Source organism: Hippocampus comes, unplaced genomic scaffold (genome assembly GCF_001891065.2).
Source record: "Hippocampus comes isolate QL1 unplaced genomic scaffold, H_comes_QL1_v1.1 scaffold299, whole genome shotgun sequence".
In the NCBI taxonomy this organism is placed as follows: Eukaryota; Metazoa; Chordata; class Actinopteri; order Syngnathiformes; family Syngnathidae; genus Hippocampus; species Hippocampus comes.
Window position 1 is genome coordinate 780,819 of NW_017805694.1, and position 22,429 is coordinate 803,247.

General features: G+C 50.2%; 3 protein-coding genes and 2 long non-coding RNA genes across 6 annotated transcripts in view; 3 read left to right on the plus strand and 2 right to left on the minus strand.

The window, feature by feature from the left end:
- LOC109522981 (uncharacterized) overlaps window positions 1-9,452 on the plus strand; it is a 20,739-nt gene extending 11,287 nt beyond the window's left edge. The window contains exons 2-3 of the long non-coding RNA XR_002169673.1: window positions 8,232-8,350; window positions 9,366-9,452. This is a non-coding gene — a long non-coding RNA (uncharacterized LOC109522981). The remainder of the gene's footprint in view (window positions 1-8,231; window positions 8,351-9,365) is intronic.
- Window positions 1,398-4,689, minus strand: hyal6 (hyaluronoglucosaminidase 6). 2 transcript variants are annotated; one of them, XM_019881802.1, is made up of 4 exons: window positions 3,256-4,689; window positions 3,083-3,172; window positions 1,749-2,196; window positions 1,398-1,560 (listed from the first exon to the last, which is right to left on the minus strand). In XM_019881802.1, the coding sequence occupies exons 1-3, from the start codon at window positions 4,177-4,179 to the stop codon at window positions 1,750-1,752; spliced, it is 1,461 nt and encodes a 486-aa protein (XP_019737361.1). In that variant the 5' UTR covers window positions 4,180-4,689; the 3' UTR covers window positions 1,398-1,560; window position 1,749. The 2 variants fall into 2 exon arrangements, with proteins under 2 accessions (XP_019737361.1, XP_019737360.1); XM_019881801.1 differs by lacking the exon at window positions 1,398-1,560 and having other exon boundaries at window positions 1,700-2,196.
- iqub (IQ motif and ubiquitin domain containing) lies at window positions 7,327-15,399 on the minus strand. Its single transcript, XM_019881800.1, has 11 exons — window positions 14,320-15,399; window positions 13,659-13,826; window positions 13,031-13,206; window positions 12,802-12,957; window positions 12,336-12,546; window positions 11,290-11,465; window positions 10,905-11,075; window positions 10,597-10,773; window positions 9,388-9,636; window positions 8,183-8,368; window positions 7,327-7,567 (listed from the first exon to the last, which is right to left on the minus strand). The coding sequence occupies exons 1-11, from the start codon at window positions 14,948-14,950 to the stop codon at window positions 7,415-7,417; spliced, it is 2,454 nt and encodes an 817-aa protein (XP_019737359.1). The 5' UTR covers window positions 14,951-15,399; the 3' UTR covers window positions 7,327-7,414.
- LOC109522982 (uncharacterized) lies at window positions 13,184-13,421 on the plus strand. The gene is made up of 2 exons (XR_002169674.1): window positions 13,184-13,284; window positions 13,356-13,421. It is a non-coding gene; the product is annotated as an uncharacterized LOC109522982 (long non-coding RNA).
- Window positions 15,400-15,405: 6 nt separating the features above from the next.
- The window catches only part of wasla (WASP like actin nucleation promoting factor a), an 8,933-nt gene continuing 1,909 nt past the window's right edge, over window positions 15,406-22,429 (plus strand). The window contains exons 1-9 of the mRNA XM_019881804.1: window positions 15,406-16,345; window positions 17,573-17,707; window positions 17,774-17,860; window positions 18,218-18,317; window positions 18,723-18,746; window positions 21,037-21,220; window positions 21,391-21,433; window positions 21,699-21,852; window positions 22,352-22,414. Of these exons, the coding sequence (XP_019737363.1) occupies window positions 16,241-16,345; window positions 17,573-17,707; window positions 17,774-17,860; window positions 18,218-18,317; window positions 18,723-18,746; window positions 21,037-21,220; window positions 21,391-21,433; window positions 21,699-21,852; window positions 22,352-22,414 (895 nt within the window). The 5' untranslated portion in view covers window positions 15,406-16,240. The remainder of the gene's footprint in view (window positions 16,346-17,572; window positions 17,708-17,773; window positions 17,861-18,217; window positions 18,318-18,722; window positions 18,747-21,036; window positions 21,221-21,390; window positions 21,434-21,698; window positions 21,853-22,351; window positions 22,415-22,429) is intronic.

The following is a 22,429-nucleotide window of genomic DNA, read 5'->3' on the forward strand; positions in this document are numbered from 1 at the left end:
CCACCCCTGGAAATAGAATTATTATTATTATTATTATTGTTGTTATTTTGGGTGACACCAAACAAACTTTCCGCCCCTCCCCCCAGCCCTGGGAATAGAATGACTTGTTTTTTTTGTCCGTCGGCTTTACGTCAGTGCAAATATTTGATTTGTCGTTGCAATTATTTCATATATTTTTCCCCCAAGCGGGCGTCGGCTTCCCCGACCTTGTCAGTTTGAGGTTTGGAAATGTCTCCTGAGGACTTTTCGACGTGGGAAAACACACCAAGTCTGGCCTGTCGTCGTTTTATTGTGAGCGCTTTTTGCTGACGAGCAGGAAACGTGTTTTTCCTTTTATGTGGAGCGGACAGACAAGATGTATGCGCGGACCGCATTGTGGACATCTATTCATTTGGAGGGGATGGGGTGGGGGGGCAGGCAATTACGTAAGGCCGCTGCCCGCTGGGCCTCTCCGCGTCGGCTGACGACTCCGCGCCGCGTCTCCCGGCCTCGCCGCGGCCAAATTCTTGTGGCCCAGCAGCCAAGACAAAAGTCTCGGGGTGAAGCCGACCCCCCCCGGAACGTCTGGCATGACGAGGCCTTTACGTCCGCCCCCCTCTGAGCCTGAAGCGCTTCCTCCCGCCTGGCAGCGGCGCCGTTCCCACATATGGACGGCGCCCTCCGCTCCGATGGAGTTTGCGGAGCCAGAAGCCAAACGTCCGCGCGGGAGATGAAGGGCGCGCCGAGGTCACGGACTTGACGTCGTCATCATGTTTCACGCTAGACGACGGGTACCGACGGCCAATTTCAATCCGAGATGGCTTTCGGGGACTCGGGACGTATTTTTGACACCGATTTCAAAAATGTCTCGGCGTAGCTACACGGTGTCATCTTGAGATACGAGTTGAATTTGTTCCCTGAGCGGGCTCGTAGCACAAGTTTGACCATCGACAAACTGTTGAGCCTAAAAACTGCTTGCAGCTTTTGTGCAGTGACGAGAAAATGTTAATTAGGACGCCGAAGGCAAGTCTGAGGTCGGTCGAATTGCAGGCGTTGCCTTGTGTCTATCGACGCTCACTTTGAAATGTGGATTCAAGAAGTTGAATTTATTTATATTTATCATATTTGCAAATTTGTATCACATCAGCTTTTCGACATGTTTTCTTTGTGACGTGACCCCCTAAAAGGTTGCGCAGGAGGGATTTTACTTGAGGAAAAAAAAAAATCCGCCTATTGCTGAATCAAACCGTTCATCCATCAACGTTATGAAATGTTTTACTACTTTACATATTATATTTTTATTCACGTCAAAGTACAATGTGCTCAAGAAAAAACAAGGCCAGATTTGGAATCTGTGAAAAAAAAAGAAAAAAAAAACGAAACTAAAATCCTCTAGAAAAGTTTACAAACAACTCTGATTTAAAAAAAAAAAAAAAATTAAAATGTGTTGACGAGTGTAACCTTGAGCCACATGCTGCTTCACCACATTTAAGAATGGCATGACTATGTGAGTCATTTCCATTAGAACAGGGAGTCCAAACTATGGCTCAGGGGCCATTTGCGGCCCGCCATCCATTTTCCAGTGGCCCGCGACACGACAGAAATCAAAACTAAAAATACAAAAATGACGTTTGTCACGGGCTGTCAGGTTAGCTCCAAAAAGGTTGCGAGAAGGCAAACTAGAAGCCGTTACGACTACAATTTTCTTTTTTTCCCCAAGTGGCCCTTGGACACTTGAACAGGAAGTGAGCTCAGCGCGCGTCGGCGTTTTTAGACCAAGAGACACTTGAGGAGAAGACAGACGCCCAAAAGCGCGATGATGCACAGGCAGGAGAAGTGAAGCGACAGGAGCATCCGGACGTCGGCCAGCAGAGTGCCGGGCGGCGGCGGCGCCACCTGGGGCACCTCGCAGTGGATGCCGCTCCAGCCCCGGTAGCACTGGCAGGTGAACTTGTGCTTCATGTCCAAGACGTCTTGGTGGCTGAGGTGGCCGCTGACGCGGAAGCGGGGCCCCGCCACTGCCGCCGCCGCCGCCCGGCGCACGCTGAAACGTCGCGGGTTGAGGTGCAGGTAGGCGCCCGAGTCCAGGCTCTTGCGCACACAGCGCCCGTTCTTCTTGCACAGGGCTTTGCTGCACAGCTTGGCGGCCGACGTCACGTTGACCACGTAGTGGCCCAGAGGGCCGTCGATGTACTTCTTCACCGTCAGACAGTTGCGCTGCACGACAACCGGCACAACCTTCTGTTATGATGAAGAAATCATGAAACGGTCGCCGCGTTTGGGATGATTCCATTATTCCCCACCCACTCATCACTTTCCAAGGGTTTTTTTTTTTTTTTTTCCTCCTGGACGATTTAGTGACATATATACTGGTAGATAGAGAGAGAGGTAGCAAATCTTAACGTTCACCGCAAATTCAAATAAATGGTTCCCTGACATTAACACAGTGGAAGTTGATCTTTTGTTTTGTTTTGTTTTAAATGCTGAGATTCGTCAGAATAACAAATATCAGCGGCGATCATCGTCCCAGCCCAGAGCACAACAGCAAGTTTTCATGACAGATGGCTTGATTTGTCCTTCAAGGAGTTTTTGACGCTGATTTAACAAAATCATGTTACGGGTATTTGCTCTTAGTCGAGCGCATCAGGTTTATCAGATATTTTCATTTTTTTGTCTCCCTAAACGTGTTTGGCGCTGCTTTTTAAAAAAAAACAAAAAAAAGTCGGGTTTTTGAGATCTTCCAATCTTTTTTTTTTTTAAGTTTGACCCACTTTTTACTCTGCTTTGTCATTTATAGCTGAAGTTTCAGAAAAAAAAAATCCACCTTGCCCAATCCAGCCCTTCATTCATCAATATTAAATGTTACGACATCACACATAATTATGATGATGAAAGCCGAATGTAGTCAAGAAAAAAGGAGGGCAGATTTGAAATCGACGCAACAACAAAAAAAAAAAAACCCGAACAAAAACCTCGCGATTATCTCAAAGTTGTCCTGCATCTCGAGTTCAAAATTTGCTGAGCCGCGTCTCCGCTCTCTCCCTAATTCTTGGATCGGCCGCCATCCTCCTCCTCCTCCCCGCGCGGTCATCGGCGTCCTTACCTGCGATCTGGCGTACTCGGACGATCCCCAGAGGACAACGCCGGACGCTCCGAGGGCAGCGCTCTCCCCGATGGTGCGCACCAGGTCGCTCTGAGCAAAGCACAGAAAAGTAGAGGCAAAAAAAAAAAAACCCGGCGGCGAGTGTGACGCCCGAGCCCGTCCAAAGTCCTCACTTGCGTCAGAACCGCGAAGGTGTAGGCGTAGAAAGGTCTGGAGTAGACAAAAACCGGCAAGGTGACGTCCGGCCGCGCGATGGAGGCGATCCTCATGGCCTCCTTGACCCGGAAGTGGACGAACTTGAGGGCGTTGGCCGAGGACTTGAGCTCGTAGTCCAGGTAGATGGACGGGTAGAGGGCCGTGCTCTCCTTCCACAACCACATCAGGTGGTCGTTGCGCACGTGCTCCACGTTGGGACACTCGCCGGTGTAGCGCCGCGGGCGTTGCTTGTAGCCGTAGTTGTAGCAGTCGGGGAACAAGTAGAAGCCCCACAAGCCGTCCGGGCGGCGGCCCCGCGCCAGGGCCAAAGTCAGATTCATGAAGTCGCGGCCGGCTTTCTCGAAGCTCTCCTTGGCCTCCTTCTCCACTTTGCTCTCGGGCCAGCCGGGGTGCAGCCGGCGGATCCGCTCCTTGGACTTGTTGCGGTAGATGTCCTTGCCGCCCCAGTTGCGCACCCACTGGGGCCTCCAGTTCTCCCAGTCGATGACGCCCAAGCCTCGGAAGTCCTTGTGAGGGATGACTTTGTCGATGTCGCCGCGGGCCTTGCCCAGGTGCTTGGAGAGGCTCTGGTTTTGCGGGAGGCCGCCGTTGACGGGGAGGCCCGAGTCGGAGTAGTACGGATAGTAGCCCAGGTGGCCGTGGTAGAAGATGGTCACGTTGGGTCCGCTCAGGGTTTCGTTGAGGTTGGCCACGATGTCGAAGACGCTCAGGTCCAAGTCCACCCGGAAGCGCAGGCGGCACGGCTCGGTGGGGGCGTTCCACACCACCACGAAGGGCCGTTGGGGGATGAGGGGCGCCCGGGCCGGCTTGCGCCCGTCCCCCCGAGCCCCGACGCTCGCCCACAAGGCCAGCGCCAGGACCCGGAGCCCCGTCGACGCCATGCGACCCCGATCCCCGCTCCGCCGCAATGAGTGGCCGCCGCGCCGCCACGCAGCCCCGCCGAGAGACGCATTAGGAGCTTCGTTGAGCACGCATAATCAAACGGGAGGACACCATGACCCAGAATGTGCTCCGCTTACGCAACAACACGAGTGAAGGCTGCCCCTCGTGGCGATGACAAAGAAAATGACAAATGGACCGTCCCTCGGAGGGCCCCCCGTTTCCAATCCAAAATGCTCACGGCTCCAAAGTCACTTTGGAAAAGAAAAATGGAGGGAAACCCGTTGACAATCATTGCTAATTTTTCAAGGCCTGCGCAGAAGGTTGAGTTCTGTCGCTACGGAACCTATCGAGAGATGGTTTGAACCCTCTTCTTTCATCAGGGGAAAAAAAAAACAAAAAAAACTGAAGTGATCCCTTGAAGCGTGGCCTTTCGTCACAAACCTTTTGCCGAGGTCACCACGTTCTTGCCGACCAGAACCGGTCTTGCGCCCCGGCTCCCTGTCTCTCCAAGGACATCCTTTGAAACACGGCTTTGCGTTTGCGACGACCTCTCAGACTTAACATTGGAGCCGTCGCACGCCCGCGACCCTCGCGAGGATAAAGCGGTTCAGGTCGCGGATGAACGGACCCTCGCAGACCCTGACAAGTTTGGAAAGTAATTCCTCTGCCGGTGTCCAGAGTCAGAAGTAAACACAGTAAAGCTGCGTTTCAGTTGCGTGCGCAGCCAGAAGTCAGCTTTTTGTGAGACCGTCGCGATGCCGTTTGAAGATTGGACCACCTGAAAACCAGCGTGCTCACCCCGACTCCCCCCTAATGTTATTTTGCTCCCGCAGGATCTCACTCGGCACCCGGCCCGAGCCTTGGCAGTACACGCAGGAACGGGTCCCGGCTCAGTCATACGAGTCGGGGTTCATGGATGCGAATCTTCAAAACGAGAGCGTCGCGTGTGTATAAAAGCTTGCGTGAGGTCCCACTCGAGAGCGTGCCGCCATCGCCGCCCCCCCCCCCCCAGTTCCCCCCCCCCCCCCCCCCAAAAAAAAGTAATGTACTGCAAAATAGAATGTCAGAAAATTCCAATTTTCCTCATGTGCTATTTTTCAGGCGACTTCTTCTCACCTCTCACTTTCTTCGGTTTTCCAAAAACATCTTGGCAAAATGCCTTCACAAAACACACCAACAAAACGCAACAACAACAACAAGAGCACGCACAATGAACCGATTGTGGCCGGATGGTGTGAAATTCCTTGCGGTCATTTCATGACACAATGTCTGAAACTTTTTTTTTTTTTTTGCTCACAAGTCAAAGCAAAAAAAATAAATAAATAAAATGTGTTTGGCACTTGTAAGTTAAGGCCCCACCACTCGAAAGCTGCCATGAATCACAGCGTTCCGTCATGTGCAGCAAAACCTCAGGAGCGGGACAAGGTTTTGTTCTGGAGCTCCCCGACCCGAGTGCGGCGAGGTCTGCCGACCGCCCGCAGGCCCGCAGAAACCCAAGTTGAACACATGCTCGGCCAGACCGCAAAAGAAAGCAATGAAGCCACCAAGAGTTCACACGGAGCTCCGTTTTGGAGCAAGGAGTAGGGGGAGGGGCTCATCAAGATGAGGCCCGAGCGGGTGGAATTTTTCCAACCAGCCGTCACTGCAGACGGCGTCAAGATTTCGGAGAGGATTTTGGTGGAGCCAGCCAGCCCAAAAATCTCCTCCAAAACGTTTGGCTCCCGCCCCGACGGGCTTCCGCGCAACATAGCAACAAATGAGGGTGAAACAAACCTCAAAGCCTCCACGCCAGCAGGTGGCGTCTGTCCAACAGACTGGAAATAGCACGCGCGCATTGCAGCTTGGCGGCCACCGCTCAAGATGATGTTCTTGTTCAAAAGCCGCTTCGTTTAAGTCCAACTGGAAACTTGGCCTCGGTACCATTTCCTAGAGGTCATGATACATCCATTTTATTGATTTATTCAAGTTTAGTCCTCAGGATGAATTCATGGGGGCAGTTAAAATATATGTAGATTTTTTTTAATTGAATGATTTTATTTAAAATATATATATTTTTTTTTAATTGATATATTTTTGTCATACATATTTTTTTTTAATGACCAAAGACGAGCGAGCGGCGAGCGCTGAATGTATTTCCCGGCACTGAGCCGCCAATCTGGAACACATCAAAATGCTCTTTCTGCTGGAAGGATATTTTCCACCATGTCGCGTGAGCGCATGGTGGAAAATATCAAACCGGCACTAAACGTCGACAAAAGATGACATGACAAGACGGGATGAGAGAGAGAGAATGGTGGAATTCAAACCAAAAAGTTAACAAAAACAAAATTGAAAAAGATGAGTGCGGATTGTGTAACGAGCTCCTCGCACACATTTTGGCCAGGATGATGTGGATTATTGATGGTGTGGTTTTCAACTGGCGGCGATCCGACTGCACTTTCCAGATGTCATTTTTCTTTTTTCTTTTCTTTTTAATGCTTTTTATTAACAGTGCTGCTTCAACAGAACAAGCGTTTTTTTTGGGTTTTTTTTTTTTTTATTTACATTTGGCTGCTCAAAAGCGCTTTGAAAATGTGCTGACTCACACTTTCCTTTGGCGCATAGACACGAGACGCCAGCTGTGGCATCTTTACTCTTCTCACCGTACGCGGGGGGGATCCGTGGCCCAACTTGATGCTTTGTGTTCCGAGGCAAAATTTGGAGTCGTGAGAGAGCTTCAAATGCTAGTCACTGTAAAGCGGCCATATAGGTGCTGTGATGCCTTTGCGTGTGGGAAAGGGGAGCCGCAGTTGCCGCTTGTTGAACGGGACAAACGAGTCAAGTCAAACACACGACTAGAAAATAGCCGCACTCGCAAGGAGCTGCTGTAGGCCACAGCTCGCGCCCGGGCGCTCTCATGCAGACTAATTGGCCAACCAGCGGACGCTTTCGGGGTCACGCCCCTTAAAGGCCACCCAGAAAAGATACGCAACTGTGAAAAACTATGAACATTTGTCACATGATTTGTAGTTGTAAGATCAGTCATTTTTTAATTATTTTTGAACTTCAATGTTGGAGGTGCAAAAAAAAAAAAAATCACATTTGTTTTTTTAGATATTGCCTACGACTTCTTTTGCTTTGTCACCAGTCGCACACTGATGAGATTTTTTATTTATTTTATTGACATGTTTGACTTTGTAGCAGTGCTGAAGGGTCGGACTGAGATGGGGCTCAAGCAAATGTTGTGGCTCTCGTTCAGGTCCTGCAGCCTCCGCGTTTGGCGGCCGCAGCGGCGGCGGCGGCCGCCGCTTTGGCCGAGTGGACGGCCATGGCGGTGATGTGGTTGTAGTGGCGGCGGGCCAGCAAATGTTTGTGCTCCACGCTGCGGACGATGGGGACGTCGTACTCCTGAAGGAAACGTTGACAACAAATGGGCGGCGGCACTTCAGGCGACACAAAATACTCGCACTTCTGCTGTGCTAGCGATACTCCTTCACTGCACTTATAGGACGGGAGGTGCCTTCACGCGTCCAAAAGTTGGCATTGACAAAACGTCACGTACGGAAATGTTACCGTATTTTCCGGACTATAAGTCGCAGTTCTTTTCATTGTTTGGCCGGGGGTGCGACTTATACTCTGGAGCGACTTGTGTGTGAAATAATTAACACATTCTATCATTTGACATGGTATTTTCACATTAAACCGCAAGAGGGAGCTCTAGGCCTGTGTTGATGCTTTCCACACTGTCTGTGGCTTATGTGTTGTGTTATTTTTGTTTTTTTGACTTCAAGATGGCGCCACGAGAGTGACCGCCTTTCCAGCAGCTCCTTTATTTTTGTTCTTCTTCCTTTCATAACTTTGCTGCTGTGAATTGGGAATTTCTCCATTGCGAGACGACTAAAGATTTTTCTTTTCTGCGACCGACCCGGAAACACACCCGCCGCTTGGGAAAGTTGACCCATTTTCCCCGAGGTAGTCAGTGTAGTGTGCGAGTTGCGTGTGCTGGTGGGGCCAGCGTCCGACCTTGAGCAAGTCCTCCACCAAGAGGTGAGCGTCCGTCTCTTCTTTGCAGAGCAGGACGCAGTTCCAGGGGCTCCAGTCCTTGTGGCGCTCCCATCGGACCAGGACCAGGCTGTACAGGTCGCTGCTGCCGCTCAGGGCCGAGCGGGACCCCCAGATGACCTCCACCAGGTACTGGATGTCCTCCACCTCAACGGTACGACACAAGCCGCCGTTACACTCGGGCTTCGCACCAAACTTATTGTGGTGAACAAAAACTAATGGGGGAAAAAAACGGCAATCTAGCAATAAAATCAAAACAATTACTTCAAAAAAAACCAACCTTGTCACCTACAAATTCCGTTTCTTTGCCGCTTGTATTTTAGATTAATTTTTTGAGGGATATTGTTGTGCGTCCGTATAAAAGAAGGAAGGTCAAATAGTCAATTGAGAATTTTAGTTGATGTTATGATTGCATGACTTTTAGTGCCCTTTTTGAAAAAAATATTTGACTCGACCAATATTCTCTTCCTGCCCCCCCACCCCGCGTGTCTATATGAATATAGATCTTTGTTTATTTCGCGCCTTCCCAGTAAAACGAAATTTAAAACTGAGACGAAACATGAAATAAACAAGTATCACAAGCGACCAAACTTGCTCAAAAAGAGCAAATTCAAAGGCACCGAATTTAAAAAGCGAAGTCAAAACGACCCACAATGAAAAAGGCGAAACTATTCTAACCCTGGTTGAGACGTAAGTCTGGGATTCAAAGTATGATGTGGAAGAACATCGACGTTTGGAATCCTGCTCCATTTTCCAAAACAAATTTTCTGAGTTTGCGACTGGCGCCACAAGTGTTACTTGGGCTCCCTCTAGTGGTATGTGAAAGAATCACTACCCAACTGGAGTTCCGTGGTGTCCAAATTTCAACTCGATACGTTTGCATTTCATCTTTCACTTTTTCTGGTTGTTTTTACATTTAGTTGGTTTTCCTGTATTTTTCTTTTACGTCGCTGAATGCGAATAACCAAAAGGGTTTTTTTTCCCCCTCTAGTTCTCTGGTCCCCAATCTGCTTTGGGATGCTTTTGTCAAATCCCCTTTTTACAAATCGTAACGCACATTGACCAGCAGCAGCAGTTTGCCATATGGCCAGCCGTTTTAGAGCGTTTTTGGCAATTTTGTTCTTTCTGTCTGTCTGTCTGTCAGTCTGTCAGGCGCGCGAGACCACCTGCAGGATGAAGGGAATGAAGTTGTCCTTGTTGAGGAGCAGCTCGGCGTCCCTCAGCCTCTTGAGGATGTTCTTGTAGCAGGAGAAGTCGTCGCGGCTGCCGGCCACGTTCTTGAGCCGGGCGCAGTCCAGGCAGCGGCGGTTCATGTGGACCCGGGCGCACGAGCGGAAGTGGGTCGAGCTCAGGTAGCGTTGGCAGCCGTGGCACAGGAACACGTCGTTCCTCAGCTGCGACGTGTTCTGGGGCACCTGGGCGGGCATTGCCACCGTCACTAGCTTAGTTGCCTCTCCAAATTCACAAATGCGGTGAACAGCGCTTCACTTTTGCCACACTTGGTGACATTCCAAAATGGAGTCCGTTTACATAAAGATAACAATCGTTTCCATATCCTGCCCGGAGACGGCTGGCGCAGGCTCCGGCACGCCCGCGACTCTCGTGAGGGTGAAGCGGCTCGGATAATGGATGGATAGATATTTACAGATAACAGTTCAAGCCGATCTTTCCCCTCCCCCCGCCCCCACATTGTCGTTAAAAAAAATATTTTGAAAAATGAACGGTAGGGCATCTCAGCCCAACAATTCTGCAACACTGTACATCGCGCTTCACTATTCCAAAGGGCTTGTGGAGGCTCTCAGTCGTACAGGAAAGTTCCATCGTAGAAAGGGTTCTGTCAGTCGTCATCTGTACCTGTACAGGTACAGATGACGACTGACAGAACCCTTTCTACGATATTCCAAAGGGATTAAAGGTGAATCTTGTTGTTTTTTTTTTTTACTAGGTGTTTTCTATGCAACTTTGAGTTGATAAATGAACTTAATTAAAAAAATTTAATAAAAAGCACCACTTTCTGACCAAAAAGTGGAGAAAATGGCATTCTTGTGAAAAACATCCAAAACAATGCATGGGCGTTCCCCTCCCTCATCATGGACATGTCGAGCTCAGATCACTCATCTTTTTTTTTTTTTCTTCAACTCAAAGCTGTGCTCGCCTCAAATCCAAAGTGATGCAAAGCTGCCACCTACTGGTTCCTGTTTGTCATCGCAGTGGTTTCCAAATTTGAATTTCGCAGACAAGCTTGGTGAGACTCTGTGTAAAGCGTTTTCTGGAAGCACTGTACTGATGATGTGGATGATGCTGTGTGTGTGTGTGTGTGTGTGTGTGTGTGTGTGTGTGTGTGTGTGTGTGTGTGTGTTTTTCTCTCTCTGTACCTTGAGGTGCTTGGCCACCTCAGGGTTGAATCCCGGCGTGCGGATGAACTGCAGGAAGTAGGTGCACAGCCTCTTCCTCAAACCTTCCAGGTTGGCCGCCTTCACTTGTCGTCTCATCAGGTCCTCCTCCCTGTTGATCAGCTCCACGATGTCCCGAGTCAGCGGGCACGGGTGTGCCTGCAGCAACATCATCATTTTTGTCACAAAAACAGGAACACATTCTTACCTGTCATTTTGCATTTCTTCTGTGTGTGTGTGTGTGTGTGTGTGTGTGTGTGTGTGTGTGTGTGTGTGTGTGTGTGTCTGACCTCCACAGTTTGCTTGAGGCAGAGGAGGATGTCGAGCCGCTGCTCCTGGCTGACGGGCGACATGGCCACGCAGTCGTAGAGATCTCCGAGCTCCCTGGCTCGGATGGTGTCGGGCGTGTCCATCTCGATGAGGCGACCGTCCGCCGCCCGCCACTGGTGAGGCGTCGACGACTGACGCGCACGCCGCCACAACTCAGCGTTAGCGCTGCCAATTCATCGACCACCCGTCATCCGGCGCCGAGACTTGTCCGACCCCCAAAAGGTAGGACTATATTACTGCTCGCGGGAGGCCCCCCCCCATCGCTCCTTCTCTGGCGTGGCTCATGACATCGACTCCAACGACCGCGTCACGAAAACGCAAAGACGGCAACGTTTGCATTCTGACCTTGTCCAGGAACTTCCTGACGGCTTTGTTGTAGTTGTTGCTCTTGATGGCGATGCCGTGGCGCCCGATGGTGGCGATGTACTGCGTCTCCTGCTCCAGCAGCGAGCACAGGGCCGCTTTCCTCTCGGCCCCTCGCAGCGTCGCGTTGATCTGACGCTCCTTGTCGCTCCTCCACTCTTGAGTGGCGCACAAACGCACAAATCACTCATTTCGCATCGCTCGTGGGGGCACCTTCGTTTTCTTTCCCCGTTCAAATGAATGGAAATGCTATTACTTTGCCCACCACATCCCAAAAAACATTTTGAGGTGGGGTGGGCACGGTATAATGTGGCACTTTATGGCAACATCCAGTGGCTCATGACACAAATGATCTGGAATGTGATGGAATTCAACAGCTTTCGCCACATTAGTTGCATCAATTCAATGGGCCTGGTGCTGCTCCTTCTGGCGTGCGCGCCTTTACCACCTGGGGGCAGTCTAATGCACACATACGGATAGACAGTAAATGGAGATGGTCTCAGCTCCTCAGTAATATCAGTCGTTCTTTGCAGAGGATCAAGATATGTGACCGAGTATTGTTATATTGTCTGTCCACACGGGTTGCTCCACCATTTGTGTTCAATTACCGCAACAATGTGCCGTGTCCCATGACGTGTTAACATTAATCTAGCAGTGTTATCTGGTTGCTTTAAACCTTCGACATGTAATTTTAGCTTTCTGTCAAACGAAACATAAAACAAAAAGAACGACGTCTCCTTCGTTTGACGACGGACACACCGCTAAGCCTTTTGAGTCGACGAAACATCCAGGTTGTGGCGATATAACTCTCGAAGCAACGGTGCAGCCACACATGTGGACAGACAATATGACAGTAAACGCTCATATTCTTTATCCTCTGTGGCGAGTGACCCGCGTTCGTGCTAAACTGACAGCGGGGGAGGAGTCTGACAAAACAATATATCCGTCGCTCTTGTACATCCCCGAGGTGGGCCAAGGCGGGCACAGCAGAAAGGTCGGAATGGCTCCTGCGGGGCGGCTGCACCTACTCTCCAGGGCGTTGTAGAGCAGGTTGAGGTCCTCCCTCTTGCGCGGTTGCATCCAGCGGCTGTGGCTGTCTTGCAGCTGCTCGGCCCGCTCCTCGTGCCTCCTGCGCTCCTGAAGGTCCAGCCAGGCCAGACGGCGGTCGCGCTGGCGCCTCAGCCGGTCCACCGCCCGGCAGCTCAGCCAACGGCGGGTGTGCGCTTGCAGGCGGATCACCTGCCGGGGGACACCACGCGCTGCCCGTTGGCTCATGCAAACGCGCCCGCTACCGATACTTCAGACAAGTCAGGTGGACCGAGACCACTTCAAGATTTCGAAATACAGTCATCTTGAGGTGAACTCGTAGATGTGAAGTGAGGCCAGAATCGGAGCAATGTGCTCCCTCCTACGAGCTCCGGTTAGGAGGCGACCGGCAGCATTTTGGATATTTTAGCCCGGTAACAATTTCTCCCGTGCGTCAAAGTTACTCACAGCATTGAGCCTGGTTTCGTGATACTCGTCGGCGGTGACGTAGCTACCCGGGCTGAGCAGCTTGTCCTTCATGTTGGAGATGTAGCATCCCACGGTGGTCATCTGCGTGGTGACGCTGGACGCGCACTGCTGCGTCTGTGGCACCTGCTCTGCCGTCTGACGTGCGGGACGAGTTACAAACCCTCCGTGATGAAGACCTTGAGGTGAATTTTCGTTCCAGGGTGCGTACCTGCGCGTCGCGGCTGACGATGTCCACGCCTCGCCCGGGTCGGGCTCTGCGCGGGGTCTGGGAAGCGGCGTGGTGGTACTCGGCGGCCGTCAGCTTGTGCCTGTAACCGCCCAGGAAGGCCTTCTGCCGCCGGGGAGGCTCCGCCTCCGCCGGCAAGTCCTGCGGCGTGCCGTCCTCTGGGGTGCGGCACGGAGGTACAACAATCGGCTGTGTGTCAACTCCCGATTTATGTGTGTGTGTGTGTGTGTGTGTGTGTGTGTGTGTGTGTGTGTGTGTGTGTGCGTGTGTGTGTGTGAATGTGAATGAAGCTGGGCAAGTTCATCAGCTGTGCTATGGGAAATCTTTCAATTTTACTGAAATCGTGCAAATTTTGAGAATAGTGTAACTTGATGTAAAAAAACAAACAAACAAAAAAACACTATAAAAAACACACAGGATGGAAAAAAACACGATAAAAAACACACAATTTAAAAAAAAACACACACACACACACACACACACACACACACACACACTAAATAAAAAAAAACAAACACATGATTAAGAAAACAAAACACACACACACACACACACACACACACACACGCTAAAAAAAAAAAACACACACATACACACAAGTTCTCATTACCGGTTATCAGGCTCACATTGATGACATTGGGCTGATCGTCCCGCTCTGAATCGTCATCGGCGAGCAGCAGGTGAGCGTCGGGGTCCGACGACGTCATCTCCGTGGCGACGGCACCGTGCGGCTCGACTCCGGGTTCCGAGAGGCTCTGCTCATCCCGAGCCGCTTGCCCTGGAACAAACATCAGACGAGCGTATTTCGCACGACCGTCCCCGTCGGCAAACATTTTTGCAGTCCGGATGGGTCTTTTTTTCTTGCCCCATCTCCCGTTCCCGGTTAGCCTGTCCACCCGCGGGATGCTCCAAACAGGTGTTTGATGAGCATACCACAACTTTCTTCGCTTTTTGGGGACCGTGATGCAGCCATCAAATTCCTAGTTTGTGATATTTTGCTCAAAACAATCAAGCTGATCGGTTTGAATACGACGTATCTTGTCTTTGTCGTGTGTTCAATGAAATTTGGGTCGAGCTGCAAATCGTCGTCTTGTGTGATTTGCATTTACCGCCGCGTTGCAACTTGATTTGCGCATGACTATTTGGGATGTTCGAGACACCGTCGCGTGAGGCTCATCGTTAGCGTCAGCTAGCATAGTGGGCCTCTCTGTATATTTGTATTCATTTGAACTGCTGATTATTTCACATCGTCTCCGCTGTCCCACACTCACCTGGTGGCGAGCTGCTGGGCGGCTCCTCCTCACCTCGTGGTCCTTCATCTGAGCTCTTTACTCCCGCTGAGCTGTTTGCCTCCTCATCCTCTGTCCTCCCTTGTTCTTCTTGGACTTCCGAGTTGTTTACTCCAGATAAGGTCTCATCCTCGTTCCCCGGTTCTCCTTGGTCCTCGAAAGCTTGTACTTGTGATAAGCTCTCATCATTCCCTCGTTGATCTTCACTCCCCGGTTCGCCACGGTCCTCGGATGTGCTCACTCCTGGCAAGCTTTCACCCTCGTCGCCCGGTTCTCCTTGGCCCTCTGAGACGTTTACGGCTGGTACAGTGTCGTCCCCGTTCCCCGGTTGCCCTTGCTCATTTTCTGGTAAGGCCTCGTTCGCTTGTTCCTCATTTCCTGGTTCTCCTTGGTGCTCAGAGGCGCTTACCCCTGCTATTGCGTCCTCCTCGTTTCCTGGCTCTCCTTGGTCCGGAGAGGCACTTACTCCTGGCAATGTCTCCTCCTCGTTCCCTGCTTCTCCTTGGTCCTCTGGTTCTGGCTTTGCTTCATCCGTGTGCTCCTCGTTCCCTGCTTCTCCTTGGTTCTCCTCCGATACCGGAGGAATGATTGTTTCGCCCTCCTCCTCCGACATGATCTATCTATTTATGCAATTGTAATAGTAATCTGCTCCGTTTTGACATTGTCGACTCCGCGAGCTGTCACCATAAAGCAGTCGCATTCAGCAGCATGCAACGTTTCCGTTTACACGTTGCCATAGTAACCATTGAGGCGATACCTTATCACCCCCCGCCCCCCTTTATTTTCTCGTTGCCACGGGGCGTAACAAAACGTGACGCATGGCAAATACGCCAGGTTTAATGACGAATTCGGAAAGTCACCGTGAAATGGTAAAACTAGTTTGATTCGATTTTTCAATTTAAAATCAAAGTAGGTTTAAATTGATTTAAATCGAGGCGGCTGACAGTTCATTGTTGCATCACTGGTGAAAAACGTTTTCTAGAAACACAAGAAAGAGTGAAAGGTTCGCGTTTGGGTGTTTTGTGTATCGAAATACAGTACTGTAGTTGGTTTTGATCCTCCTTCACGCCTAATAGCACTCTTTCCACGGGGGACAAAAAAAATATTCCTCATGAAACTGCAGGTTAAATTTGTTATATTCGATGAGCGATTGCGAACAATACACGATTAATATTTTAGTACTTTGGGGGCTTTTATTTTGCATCGAAGGGTCGGCCATCTGGCTCGTGCGCGTGACGTCAATCCCAGCCCCGCCTCTCTACTTTGGCCTCCACAGAAAGCTCTGCAGTCCACGGACTGAACCACGTTTGAGTAGGAAAAAAGGAACGAATCTAATAAAGCGTGTTTAACTCCTTGAACTTGTGTTTATTGAGCAAAAATGTTATTATTCTATATATTGGTGATGATTTACGAGTTATTTTGGTCCACCTTTTGCTCTTAAACATCGGGGGACATTTCTAGCGACTCGCAGAACTCCCCTCCGCTCATTCGCCCAAGTGGTACGCCCCGTATAGTTGCCATGTTGGATGGCCGCATCACTGCTGCGGCGACTGCACTTTTAACGATGAAACTCTCGCCTTTCCTCATCTAAATAAAGGGACCAGAGACGATTGTGTATCTTATTCTATACCATAGAGGGGAATTCGGTCGTTTGGTGAAGGAAGTTTGTCCGAGAAGACACGCCCGGTCCTTGGCCGCCCTCCAAAGTCAACCAAGCCTGCCCGCAAATCGGCGGCGATGATCCGGCTGATGGAGGCCACGACGCCCGCAGCCCGCATGGACGACGTCGTGTAAATTTGCTGTTTTTTTAGCCCCCTTTTTTTGTTGTTGTTTTTATTTGGCGGGGGGGGGGGTGTACTACTTGCGCGTCCTTTTTTGCGGGGCCTCCACATACAAGAGTGCCATGAACAGCCACCCGCTGCCTCGCCGGGTCGCGAACGTGGGCTCCCTGCTGCTGACCCCGCAGGAGAACGACTGTCTGTTCGGCTACCTGGGCAGGAAATGCGCGGTGAGTTTGCGCGTGCGGCGCACCTGCGCCGCTCTAGTCACGTTTAAATGTGCTGCATCACCCGAGCACACTTTTTTGGAGCTCGATCTGCCACTTTTTTTCCACCCCATTAATCTCCCTCTTGGGGATATGATGAGCCTCCGATGATTCGCGGTTCTCCCATCGCTAATGCATATGGAGGGGGTTTCTTTTTGTTCATGGTCTGAATTCACTCAATAAATGATTAGTTTTGAAAATAAAAACGATTTCATGAATGACATTTGTGGTAACATCGCACAATCATTTCAGAACGAAAACCTTTATTTGTCTCACAATGGAGAAATTCCCAATCATGATTGCGGAAACAACAAAATAGCGATGCAGTTTTAGTTTGGGTTCACGTCCAACTTTTGACAACATGAGATGTTGGGAACTTGGTGTGTAATTTCAAGTGGAAGTAAAAATATTGAATTTAACTTGCCCGAAGGTGGAGAAACCCTCAAAGGAAAGTAGTAATAAGTAGAGCCAGGGTTGTAAGCGGAAGTGTTGAGTTGGCTTTTTTTTTTTTTTTATGGGTCACGCCAAATCACCATTTAAGTATTAAGTTTGTAGTCTGTTGTATATTTCTGTTTTAAAATATTCAAGTAAGAAATTCTTTGCATTTTCGGTAGGTTGCTCATCGTTTTCGCTAGTTGTGGCAGGGCTCTGTCCCGAGTCCCAGCAAATAGTGGAGATATCCTGCACAATATCAGGCTACTTTCACAGGCTTTGTGTCTCATGTTTGTAATTTAAAAAACATTTTTTTGTCCCTTGTTCCTCTTCATTACGCGATGTTTTTATTCAGCAAAATGTCAGCATTTGAACTCTATTACAAATGGAAATGAGAACATTGACCAAAATTTGACATATGATACCTTTGTGACACTGTCAAAAGTAGACTAATGGTCATCCACCGACTTTGAGAGCCCCCCCCCCCCACACTTCTTCCTCCCAAATTGCGACCAGTGGAATTATACCTCCTGTGAATACTTGCAATCCTTAACCAGAGAGGATTATTTTCTGGCCTTTTGCTTGAATTGTTCGGCACCCCACCTCATTAGCTAAATTACGTGTTTTGCTTCAAAGAAAACAAAGTTTGGGTGCGCAGTCAGTGTGAACACACACACACACACACACACACACACACACACACACACACCGGGCTGTGGACATGTACACACTCTGACGAGATTCCTGTGTTTTTGGCAGACGTTGTGTTCGGCGGTGGTTCAGGTGTACGCCGCCGACCGGGTGTGCGGCTGGCTGAAGAAATGCTGCGGGGTGGCGTGCCTGGTCAAAGACAACCCGCAGCGGTCCTACTTCATCCGCGTCTTTGACATCAAGGTGAGGCGCGCCGGTCGAAGCCTCAACAGAGGGGAGCTGACACGCGGCGTGCCTTGCTCTACGCAGGAGGGGAAAACCATGTTTGAGCAGGAGCTGTACCACAACTTCTCCATCAGCTGCGCCAGGTCCTACTTCATCGCCTTTGTAGGGGACGTGAGTAGGATTCCTCTCTCGTCATGCACATCATGGAAAATGAACAAAAAAAATGAAACCTAAATTGTCTTATTTAAAAAAAATAAATAAATAAAAACCCTCAAATCATGACAATTGCTAATGGGGAAAAAAATAAACAGAATTCAGCAATGGTGCTCTTGAAACTAATAAAGCTGCCAATGAAAATAAGAGTTCGAATGGGGATGCTGGTTGGGGGGGGATAATACTATTTCCAAAACATGGAAATGATTAATAGTGCTCGTGAAAATAATAATCAAGGAAAAAAACCTTCAATTGGCTTTTCCATTGTTTGTTTTGAAATGTCATGCTGTGCGTGTGCATGTGTGTGTCCTTCAGACCAACCAGATCGGGTTGAACTTTGCCAGCGAAGAAGAAGCCAAACGCTTCCGCGTCTCCGTCAACGAGCTGCTGGCGCGAAGGCAACAACGCAAGACTGGCAAGTTGTGGGCGCTCGCTTGCGTGACCGACGATTCGCCGGCTGGCTTTTTTGCCGCCCGCCGTCTCACTAACCTCGCGCCGGCCCTCCCGCCTCCGTTGTTTTCAACTTCCGGGCGCACATTTTGGGACTCTTGACCTGGCACGGCCGTCATTCTTCTTCTTTTGCACCTTTCTGGCCTTTTGTCTTTTGCCACTTCGTCTTCTCCTTGTCCTCCTCCTTTGGCTCCTCCCCTTTTTCCCCTGCTTCTCATCGCCCTCGGTTCTTGGAATTCTTCCTCTCCACCTTCATCCTTTTGTCCTTCCTCCATCTTTTTTTTCTTCCTCCTCTTCACGTTTCCTTTTCTTTCTTGTTTTTCGACTTTGTTGTGCTCCGTTGGTAATTGTGTTCATTTTTGTTTTGCAGAGAAAAACGGTGTGTCGAACAATGGTACGTTAACCTTTTTGGGGCAGTCAATTCTCACCTTTGTGCCGCATAGCTGAAAAAACATAGTTTTTTTTTAAAAAAACTTTTTTTTTCCAGCAATTTGCTTGAGGGTCCGAAATTGGACAATAAAATTGTAACAAGCGGCAATGCTAATCAAAGAAAAAAAAATTCCTTGAACAAACAAGGAAAAAGTTCATTGCTATTAACAGTACAAGAAAAAAAAATAGGTTGCGTTACTTAAACAATGTATACATAATATTCACAACTAATAATAACGGTATGTTGCTTTAACAAATAACTTTTTTGGGGTCCTCAACTCATTCAGTCCCAAAAACGTTTTCAAACGTCTTTTCAGACTTGGTCCAGAATTGGCTGGTACTGAATGAGTTCAATTCCAAAGCGAGAGTAGCCTGAAAGGTCTCAAATCAAGGGAGGTCATTCGAAAATCTGCATGAGCGCTGTCTGCTGGATGCGGTGGGTCACTGCACCTCGGTGCGAGCGGACGGTAACCCCAAAAACCCAACGTCACGTTTGACACAACTCGTTCCCGCATGCTACTTTTGCTCTGGCCGTGGATTTGCTTCAGCCAAAGGAAGCGATGGAGGCCCTAAAGCGCGGGTGTCAAAGTCAAGGCCCCGGGGGCCAGATCTGGCCCGCCACATCATTTTATGTGGCCCGCGAAAGCAAATCAAGCATGTCAAGTTCCGTGACGCTTGCTAAAGTCTGGACCAAAATTTCAAATTGTCTTATGAAATCCACAATAACAGTGTTTATTCTTGACTTATGATTTTGAAACGAGTTATTCATCCATTTGTTGTGCGCTGTGTATGTAATATGTGGAGGGGATTAAACATTTATATGGCTTCCCCAAATTCATAACGGCCCTCCGAGGCAAACCGTAACGACAATGTGGCCTGTCGCAAAAAAGAATTTGACACCCCTGCCCGAAAAGGACAAACCTTTGGCCTTTGGTGACTGAGTGGCAAAGTGCGGCGTGTCGCGCAGGTTAATCTGCGTTGGGAGGGAGGGGGAGGGGGAGTCGCTCCATCTGTGCGGCACTTCTGTTCGCGCGGCTAATCAGTCAGTCTCAAAAGCCACCGCTTTGTTTTTCTGCGAGTTTCTGCATCAAAACAGTCGCGATGCCTCACGGTTGGCGCCCAACGCTCGGGGCTCAATGTCGTCCGTTGTTGTGCTGGACTCAGTCGTAAAAGTCGTTTTGATGCCGGTTCAGCTCAGTAGAAGACCAAAGATGGTCAGACTTTGAAATCGGCCGATTGCCGGAAGTCTTGGAGGGATTTGCAGCGGGATGAGCTGCTGCGGATTAAGGACGCTGCCGCACGTTGTCGAGGCGATGAAGAATTGGAGGAGTCAAGCGCATTGAAGCCGCGCGAGAGACTTCAAAAGATGAGGGAGGATATGATGACATCTGGCTCGTTGTTGATTGAAAAGTACAAACGCTCGTCAAAGTGTGAAAAAGAGGGGTTGGTTTGGCACACGGTTAGCATGTCACTTTTTAGCATGCAGCTATCCGACATGGGATCACTTGCGATGCGGCTGCCTAGCATGCTGCCGACATCCGGCGTATCGCGCCACGTGGCATGGGCGGGACCCACGCGCGTGCCCCCCGAGAACTCAGAGCGCGCCGGGATCAAATTCCCGGGGCAAAATATGACGACGCCGTGTTTTCACGGGCAACAACACTGAACCATATTTACAAATTCGTATGTAGCAGCGGATGAAATGGCGAAGCCGGTGGTGAAGATTTGAGCTTGACTTAGGCGCAACGCCTCAAGCTAGTGTGCCGTCAAGAGTTACGAGCTTGCCTTGGCATCCTTCTTGCCCAAATAGGTGACGGAAGCGCGTTTTGCCACGTGTGCTCCCGGCGAAGCTTTTTGGAGCGTCGGTAAAAACTTCAAAATGAGCGATTCGCGCTTTTGCTTCTCTGTAGCAAAAGTGGCCGCTGTAAGAAACGCCTCCTGAATGTCTGCCGCCCAGGCGATGCCGCAGCCCTCCTTGGCCCGCGTTCGGCAACGGAACTGCACGGCCTCGCAAAAGTGTCACAAAGGAGCGACCGAATGGGATTTCTTTTTTTTTTTTTTTTTTTTTTTTTTAATCTTCTCGATCTAAAAGTATTTGAATCGAAAAGTACCGAGTGTGTCGCTATCTCACTTTTCGGCACCCGCAGTGGCATTGCGCCGTCAAGTTGTCAACGGATGTCCCGTCTTTCCCGCATCGTCGGGGTGTATCGCGGTGACCTGCGGCGGTTTTGAGTAACCCGGCGCGCCCTCCGCAGGCCCCACACTTCATATCGCCACGGTGGACATCAAGAACCCGGAGATCAACAACGCGCGCCTGCTCAACTCCCTCGGCTCGCAGTACCACGTCAACAACGTGCCGATTCACAGGAAGGACAAGAAGAGCAAAGTCAAGAAGAAGAAGCTGACCAAGGCCGACATCGGCACGCCCAGCAACTTCCAGTCAGAGCGCCTTCTTGACCTTACTCCAGCCAAAACTGCCGTGCCATTTTGTTGCCCAAAAAACAAAAAAAAATGTCCCACACCTAGCAAACAGTACCGCAAAATTTGTTGAGGGTGCGGGAGCCTGGCCGCTGTGGTCTGATTGCGTTTGTCCCGTTTTGTCTCTCCAGGCACATCGGTCACGTGGGCTGGGATCCCAACACGGGTTTCGACGTGAGTAGCGCGCACGCACACACGCACGTGGCAGCACAATAAGGATGTTGTGCGTGTTGTGGCGGGTGGATGATGACATCACTCGACAATAAGCTGTTGTTGTCACACACACACACATTAACATCCCTCAAAAATGTTGACTTGTCACGGTGCCGACAATCACAAGAGCGCCACCCACAGCAGATACACAACAAAGTCTGGAAGTTGACCCTGGACGTGGGTGTGGGTGTGGGTGGGTGTGTTTTCCTTCCTGCCCACCTTGCAGCTGAACAATTTGGACCCGGAGCTGAAGAACCTCTTTGACATGTGCGGCATCTCAGAGGCTCAGTTGAAGGACAGAGAAACCTCCAAGGTCATCTACGACTTCATCGAGAAGAAAGGGGGAGTGGAGGCGGTCAAGAACGAGCTCAGGAGGCAGGGTAAGCGGATACCGAGAGAGCGGGAGCAAGTTTGTGTGAGAGTGAGTGGACATGAAAGGTCAATTGCGTACGAGACATGAGGGGAGTGTGAGAAGGGGGGACGGTTGGGTGATTTTTTTTTTTCGCAAGAGAGGGAGGTTGGTGCCCGTGAGTGGATGTGAGAGAGAGAGTGGAAACAAGAAGGCTTTGCGGGTGCGAAGGTGTGGTCGAATGAGAGGGGGTGGGTGCGACACATGAGGGTGAATAAGTGAGAGGGTTCGTGCTTATGAGGCAAGTAGTGCGAATGAGAGATGAGGATGAATCGACCAGAGGGAGCCGAGTCTCGATGGCAGCAATGTGTGAGAGGGCCATCAAGATGAGAGAAGGTATGTGTGCTCAAAATACCGAGAGCACACGCGCCGACAAGCAGCATGTGTGAGAGGTGCATGGATGGGTTTTTTTGAGATTTTGTGTGCGCGCGTTCCTCCTCGTTGACATGAGTGCCCTCTCGCCCGTGCAGCGCCTCCTCCACCCCCCTCTCGGGGCGGCCCTCCTCCTCCTCCTCCCCCGCCCCCACACAGCAGCTCCACCCCGCCTC

Coding starts and splice junctions, on each gene's coding strand:
- hyal6 (XM_019881802.1), bottom strand. CDS start 4,179: ATGGCGTCGACGGGGCTCCGGGTCCTGGCGCTGGCCTTGTGGGCGAGC. Junction 3,173..3,255: donor CCTTCGCGGTTCTGACGCAA/GTGAGGACTTTG, acceptor TGCTTTGCTCAG/AGCGACCTGGTGCGCACCAT. Junction 2,197..3,082: donor CCGAGTACGCCAGATCGCAG/GTAAGGACGCCG, acceptor GTTGTCGTGCAG/CGCAACTGTCTGACGGTGAA.
- iqub (XM_019881800.1), bottom strand. CDS start 14,950: ATGTCGGAGGAGGAGGGCGAAACAATCATTCCTCCGGTATCGGAGGAG. Junction 13,827..14,319: donor GCCCAGCAGCTCGCCACCAG/GTGAGTGTGGGA, acceptor TGTTTGTTCCAG/GGCAAGCGGCTCGGGATGAG. Junction 12,547..12,801: donor ACGAAACCAGGCTCAATGCT/GTGAGTAACTTT, acceptor GTCCCCCGGCAG/GTGATCCGCCTGCAAGCGCA.